The sequence below is a fragment of the Schistosoma mansoni genome (genome assembly GCF_000237925.1).
Source record: "Schistosoma mansoni, WGS project CABG00000000 data, chromosome 3 unplaced supercontig 0083, strain Puerto Rico, whole genome shotgun sequence".
NCBI lineage: Eukaryota > Metazoa > Platyhelminthes > Trematoda > Strigeidida > Schistosomatidae > Schistosoma > Schistosoma mansoni.
The window spans coordinates 602,933-610,976 of record NW_017386008.1 but is presented as its reverse complement, the minus strand read 5'-3'; the positions used below and the strand labels follow the sequence as shown (position 1 = coordinate 610,976).

At 40.8% G+C, this 8,044-nt stretch overlaps 1 protein-coding gene across 1 annotated transcript; it reads left to right on the top strand.

Moving 5' to 3' along the window:
* Positions 1-272: 272 nt before the first annotated feature.
* Positions 273-491, top strand: Smp_167990 (hypothetical protein; the record flags this gene model as incomplete). Its single annotated transcript, XM_018791333.1, has 1 exon — positions 273-491. One exon carries the CDS (start codon positions 273-275, stop codon positions 489-491), a length of 219 nt encoding a protein of 72 aa, XP_018645472.1.
* Between the last annotated feature and the right edge of the window lie 7,553 nt (positions 492-8,044).

Genomic DNA, 8,044 nt, shown 5'->3' with positions numbered 1-8,044 from the left:
CGTTCCCGTCTCCTTCATATAGCAGAAGCCATAGGAACTTGTACATTCACCCCCCCCAATTTATTTGTACAGAAGAAACTTGTAACCTTCCTATCCCTTCCATGGCCGGACATAACATATATATTATCTGTAAAATGTCATAAATGTGTTGCTACAAACAATGTGGAAGTGTTTGATCAGTCAACAAACACTGAACGAATGAACTGCTATCAACTTTTATAGATTATAATTACTAAACAACCTTGCTTGGGATGCATACTGTGAACCAGTATATGTTGTACATTGTAGATCATGCCTGTAAAAATGGTGTGTACCTGCTATTGCAGAAATATATTATTATTATTATTATTATTATAACGGCACATGAAGTGACTACTGAATGTCGAAGGTTGGTGAACTCAAAACATGTTAATTGTACGGTTAAAAAACATGACGGGCCACCACAGGTACAGGTAGTAAATGGCCAGAAAGATTCTTTTGTACGAAAGTAGGACAGCGCAAACCAAAGGCCTCCATCTGATTTTGCGGTTAACGATAATACAAGACGTTTAGCACATAAAAACTACCGCTTTGCTGAATATCGGAATGAAGGACATAAGGAATCCTGCTGTAAAAGAATGACGTATCGTTACCCACCACGACTACATTCCAGGAGACATAAACCTCGTGCATCAATCAAGAATGAATGATGGTAGCACACAAAAACAGAACACAGTCGACGAAAATATGTAACCATGGATGTTGATGGCCACCGTGCCTAGCTGCAGCTTAATACTGCTTCCGACATCACACACACAAGCCGATGAATATGGAAGCATATCGGAGAACCCCGGGTGCTCCCAACAGCTCAGTTAGTCCATTGTGTATCTGGAGGTAAATTAAATATTGTTGGAGAGGTTTGCTGTACAGTTACGAAAGGAAATGCAAAGACAAATACGACGTCATACCTCACAGAGAGTCCAGGACCAGAGTTGCTGGGTCTTGATCTAATAGGAACATCACAACTAGCAAAACACTCCGTTAAACAGATATGCAGTTGTATGCGAACTAACAAACCAACGGTAAAGAATCTGAGGAACGTTGTTTTGCAGATACATAGTCAAGCGTTCATGGAAGAACTGGGGGAATGCAAAATGGTAAAATCACTACTTATTCTTAAATCGGGAACCACTCCCAATTTTAGACCAAAACGTCCGGTAACTTATGCAGCACTGCCTATTGTTGAGAAAAAATTAGAGCGCCTGCAAAAAGGGGAATCATAAAACCAGTGAATATTTCCGATTGGCCAGCACCAGCCAGTGATTGGTAAAAAGCTTGATGGAAGTATCCTGCTACATGCAGATTATTGACTGAATTAAACGAACCATTTAAAGACCACCGGTACCCTTTGTCGTATCCAGAAGACTTATTTGGGGAACTGAGTGAATGGAAGTATATTGAAAAACTACATCTGTCAGAAGCATATCTACGGATTTCAGTAGCCGAAGGGTTCAAGCATTACCTGACAATAAACACGCATAAGCGTTTGTTCCGAAGTGACAGATTTCTTTTTACAGCCTAAACCATTCATTCAATCTTCCAACAACTTATGGACACTATTCTGCAAGATATTCTCGGTAACGCGGTCTATTTCGATGATATGCTAATCATGGATATGGTTCTCAAACGCATAACAGATTATGGTTTCAGATTACTTGATGAGAAATATGATTTCCACTTGGAGCAAGTTGGATATTTGGGATTCATACTGGACAAAAACGGAGTAAAACCTAATCCAGAAGGCGCCAAAGCTATCAAGACCATGTCTCTAACGACAGACAAATTAGGTTAACGTTCCCTTATGGGAATGGTTAGTCATTATGGATACTGAATGGATCAGGTAAACATAATGCCAACAAGCATTCCTAAAACTAAAACAGTTCCTATCAACAAACCTTCTGCTTACACGCTATGACCCACCTCTTTCAATTGTGGCCGCAGCAGACGCGTCAAATTACGGAATCAAAGCAGTGATTTCACATAACTACCCTGACGGATCTAAGAATGCAAACGCTAACTACAAGATAAAAGAAAATACAGTCATATAGAGAAAGAAGCCCTCTCCTTTATATGGGGAGGTCTTACAATATTTTCGTTAATGAGATTCATTGACGGTTGTCCATTCGTGCATTATGTTTGGCCACTGTATCGTTATCCTCAGATATCTTCACCAAGTTTTTAACGGTTCCATAACTGGCACCTGAGGATAAGTAAAATGAAGTCACTAGCCTGGAGCCACGCAAATTGACTGTCAGTGGACCATGATATGGAGCAAAAATGTCTGTATCGTTATTCCTGTCTGGAGGTCACAGAGCAGTTCACTAGACCAGGACCACAATTATGACTAAAAACGGATGCAGTTTGGTAAAGAATACATGGTGATGACGCCAGTCCGGTACCAGGTAGAAATTAATCGGTCGTGACAGATGCTTTCATGGAATGCCAGAAGTATATAACACACAGAACACGACGTTAGAAAGTACAATAAGAAAATTTTCAAGATTGTTTGCTTGTTTTGGGGTCCCATAAGTCTTGGTAACTGAAAACAGCACTCAGCTTATGTCATACGCTTTCAAACAATTTTATAGTAAAAATGGTACAACGCATTGACAATCACCTCCGTGTCATCCTCAGTCGAGCGGCCAAGCAGAAAGATTCGTGAACACGATAAAAAGAGCTCTGGTCAAAGAGGGAGGAGAGAGTATGTCAGAACATTTGATCAGCAAATCAAAAGGCAAAATTACATTATCTTACTCATTGAAATTTTTGGTTAACAATGCTCCTAACCAGATATTACATATTCAGTCATTACTAACATATTGAGGTTTCATAAATGTATTTCATTACACATACTAGTTGTCTTTGAGTAGTCTGATGAATATACGACTGATTTGAATCAACCTATTGAAAGTGATATAAAGTGATAGAAGGGCAAAATTACATCCTTTGATTCATTGAAGTTTCCAGTTTCCAGTACTTCTCTTCATAATTCAATATAGTGATGATAATTCAGTGTGATATTTGTCTTTGGTTTCCATTGTGATATTTTATTCGTTATGACATTGATTTGTTTGGATTAGTGGTATGTTTATTAAAGAAACGATATTCATGTATTGAAAATCGCTTGAAACTATGCTCAGTATGACATGCATCGTGTGGTTCGTTAGAAATCTAGGTATATTTCATGTATGTCATTTCATCCTAATTAATAATCAAAATGTCTATACAATCAATATATGTCAATGAGTGTATTTTCAACTAGGATCGTCGTCGTCGGAGCCAATAAATCTTCATTTGTATCAATTTTGATGTTCGTACTTCACGTCGTAGGAATTGCAGTGATTCCCGATTTTCCTCAAAGTAAAGCTTAACAACGACATTGATATGATAGAACAGTTCAGTATTATTTACTTTGTTACGATAAGAATGTTATTTACTATTTGAATCGAATAGATTTGTGTTATGTAGAAAATTATTTACAACATTCTGTCTTTTAATCCAATGGTAAGGTAAGTCATAAATTTGTTGCTACAGCCTGTAGTAGACATGGAGTCGCGATTGACTCTGATCACTACTATAGAAAGATCACGTGCCAGGTATTAGACCGACTCCTTCCGTGAGCCAAAAACCTGAAGGCCGTTGACGGTCGTAAGAATATATATAAGTTGACGATCTCGTGGTATCGAAATAATACCGAGATCGTGCCAAAGTTCACGAGTGGAACTACCGACAGTACACGAGTTCGTGCGAGGTCACAGACAACGGAAGAATTAGTATGTTTTTTGCACCTAAACAAAGAGGTACAGTAAAACAATCGCTGGTACAATTGATTATGATAGTAATTGTTCACAGCATACTAATCGCGCTCTTGTGACAAAACTAGGTCACCACAGAAGTCTCTCTCCAGAAAGCGTTCACACATTCGATGCGCAGAGGTTTCGTTCGTGCAACTGATCAGCAAACTTGTGATTGTAGGACGAAAGGGTTAACAAACAAAAAGCGACCGTTGATCCTCGAGTCCTCGGAGGTCTTTTACGTGGGACGGTACTTAGAGTAGCATGCTAGAGTTAGCGTACCACACCAGAGCGTTTTGTAACAAGAATCTGAGGATCGCATTCGTAGCGGTGAGGGCCAGAAAACCCTGCAGACTTAAGACGAAACCACGTCGAACCAAGAAACCAGAAGCAATCATAACAACCAAGTTCAAGACCATTCGTATGCATGGCATATTCCGAGGCAGAACATAGTTTGAGTGAGTTGACAAGAGCATGGGTGATCGGGCCAGCTTTCGTCAAGATTGGCTGAAGTCGACGGTATCAACTGGGCGATCTTCAGCGGTGTGGGCTCAGGATAAAAACATCAAAAAAAAAGAGTTGTGTAGCATGCATGTGGTATGGAGATAGAGTCCTATACCGTATACGTTGTTGTTCGAGAGGTTAGTCGCGAAAGCGTACGCGCAGGAGTATTCGGCTACCCGAAGGTGAGACGGTAGTCTTGTTCGTACCTCGTGAGGCTGCAATCTCAGATGAAGTGAGGGACGGCTTGGTCTGCTCATTTGGTCGTGAAACTAAGGTCTCGTTCGTAGATGGTGCAGGTGACACGTGTTGTTGGCGGGGGAGTGAGAATGAGGTCTCTGATGTATCTAGTATGGAGTCCGAGATAGATGTAGGGCACCCGCTAGTACGTTTGATCTGTCTAGCATTGGGCCTCAATTTATCTGGTACGGCACCATCGTCGGCGTGTTCTGGCTAAAGACCATCAATGTCGACTAAATCGATGCGGCCATGTCAATCAACCTTGAGAGTCTTTTCACCATGGGAATCCACGTGAAAAGGTCCTCCGTAAGGCTGTTGAAAAGGTTTGGGTACCGTATCTACTCGTATAAAAACATTTGAACAAGTTTATAACCCTCGAGGGAGAGTGACTTGTCGATGTTGTTTTCGAGTTGACACCAGAGACAGTGTTCGCATATACTCAGGTAGTCGTTGGCTGTTGTCTTATTTAACAAAATTGTTACTGCGTCGTGGTGTGAAAACTTACGCAGTCAGATGCAGTATCGTGCTGTATACAAGTTCAGCGGTGGAACATCGAATATCTGCCTTTAAGCTCGTTTTAATAACTAAGAGGACGAGCGGTACGGTTTCGTACCAATTTTTGTTTTCATGTGCTCGAAGTACAGTTTTAATTTGACGATGAAACCGTTCGACTAAATCATTTGATGCAGTGTGGTAGGTGGTAGTGTGTATACGTTCCGTACAAAGAAGCCGGGTCAGCGAGGAGAGTAATTCAGACTCAAATTGTTATCCTCAGTCAGTCGTGACAGACAAGGGACAACAGTACATTGCTACCCATCGTTCTACGAAGCAGTGAGCAACTGTGTCCGCCGTAATAGACATGATGGGAGTAGCTTCGGGCTATTTTGTGAAACGATCTATGTACGTGAGTATGTGATCATACACGTGCGATGGTGGCAATGGTTCCATAATGTCTACATGAACGTGATCGAAATGAGCATCAGGCGTAGCAAACGTGCCAATGGAGGCAGCTACATGCCTACGCACATTGGATCGTTGACATTGTATGCACTGCTTTACCCACAGACGGAGATTTTTATTTATGGACAGCCAAACGTATCCTGCAGCGAAGAAGCGTAACGTGGCTGCGATACCTGGATAAGACAGTCCATGCAGGGCATCGACGACGAGACGACGATAAGCAGAGGGCACGATGGGTCGGGTAAGACGAGTAGAATTACCACACGGAATAGTACCTGAGCTAGCAGCTATTGGTGTTTCCCGACACTGAAGGGATATAGGGTGTTGTGCTTCTATACAGGAGGGGTCAGTTGCTTGGGCGACAGCCATAGCAGGGAGATCAAGCACCGGTAAAGTGACTGCATCCACTTGAATTCGTGATAGAACATCGGAAACGTTGTTCGACTCGCCTATAACGTGACGAAGGTCTGTCTTGAATTGAGAGATATAGTCCAAATATCTGTGGTGAGTAACGGTATGCAGAGCATACATTAAAGGCTTATGGTCAGAGAATAAGATGAAATTGCGACTTTCTACTGCGTGCGGGAAATGTTTGGTGGCACAGTATGCTGCTATTGGTTATCAAACAAAAGCGCTATATCTCGTCTCAGTGGGAGTGAGGCGTCGTTAGAAGAATTCGAGAGGTTGCCAACTTCCGGAGGTGTTCAGCTGCATAACGGTTCCAATGGGAAAATCCGATGCATCAACCGCTCTACTAAGCGTGGCTAGAGCCATTTTGATCTCTGAAGATGCAGTACGCGCGGTAATTTGCGTGGATTACCGCTAACTAAGCCGGTTAATGGTCATGACCGTTCAGCTCGTGTATGGGATGAAACGTTGGCAGAAGTTGACCAAATCGAGAAATGCCTTCAGCTCCTTTAGTGTAGACGGTATGGTGTACTTCTTTATTGCACGTCCTTTTTCCTCTCACGGTAGAATACCCTCTTGCTTAATAATGTGACTCGAGAATTTCATTACCGATTTGCCAAGTTGACACTTGTCCGGGTTGACTATTATTCTATTATCTGAAAGGTGCTAAAATAGTAGTGTTTGATGCTGATAATGTTTATCTACTTTTGATGGTGCTATAAGCGGATCATCATTATAGACGTGAACAAAATCTATGTCTCGTACTATGCTATCGATAAAATTTTGGAAAGTTTGAGCGGCATTCCGTAATCCAAATGGCATTCGTAGGAACTTAAATGGATCAAAAAGAGTAGTAATAGCGGTTCTTTCGATATCTTCAAGAGCGACTGTTATCTGATGATATGCTCATACCATATCGATCTTAGAAAAAATAGTCGTGCCCTTGAGTGATGCCATGATGTCATGTATGTGGGGTATGGTGTAGCTATCAAAACGTATAGCTACGTTTAATGAGTGTTAGTCACCACATGGTCTCCAACAGATCCCAATCTTTTTGCAAACCATGCGTAGAGGTGAGGTTCAGGGACAGTGAGAAGAACGAATAGTACCAGTAGATAGTAAACTATCGAACTCAAGTTTAGCGACAGCTAATTTGTAAGATGTTAGCCGGCGAGGCTTTGCCGAGATCGAGGGTCCACGGGTTACTACGAGGTGTACCGCTCGATTAGTCACCGATGGGATATCCCCGGGAAATTAAGTGAAATTTGTATAGAATCACACAAATGATTGCATATTCATAGAAGAATCACATTATTCTATATCACATCAATATTCATGTAAAACATAATTCATCTAATACCATTTTTGTAGTAAACACAAATACCAAGTTATTTACACATTGTAATGTTAAGAACGTTAGCTATACAGATTATAATAGGACTCTTGATAGACATTTATTATCAATGAAAAGAATTCTAATGTTGCATTTATATGGTCGTGTATTTCATTGTTAACAATGGTGTTTTTCTATTTTTATTTTGATGTATATCTGTGATAGAAAGATTCAATATCAGTCAAGTTTATTTATTTTAGCAGGACTATCCATAGCGAACAGCAGTTGAGTTCAGGATGTATCTATATCTCACAGTTGATGATCATTTAGGAACACGAACCCAGAAACTTTCGTTTGAAATGCTATCAAGTTTTCCACTGAGTCTAGATAGTCATGAGCTTGTGCAATGGGATGAAGTTCAAAATCGTCTTTGTATAAGTTGATGGGATCTGACCATTGATGTTCAAGACTGCAATTGATCAGTCTCCTATTGATATATATGTGCATTTTATCAATAGGAGACTTTTCATTAGCATTTAATCAATGGACTCATTTCCAAAGGCAAAGAAATCCGTACAGATGGGCGTTTATTTGTGTGATTACGTAGCCCAACTAATTTTCCCATTCATAATTGTCTTCTTGCTTAGTAGGTAGTTCCAGGCTTGAATTTTGGGAGTTTGTGTAACGGCATAAGCCTCGAACATCACCCTTCATAACATCAGGTTATACGTCATAGTTCCTTTTGCATGTGCCATGATGATGGAAATTT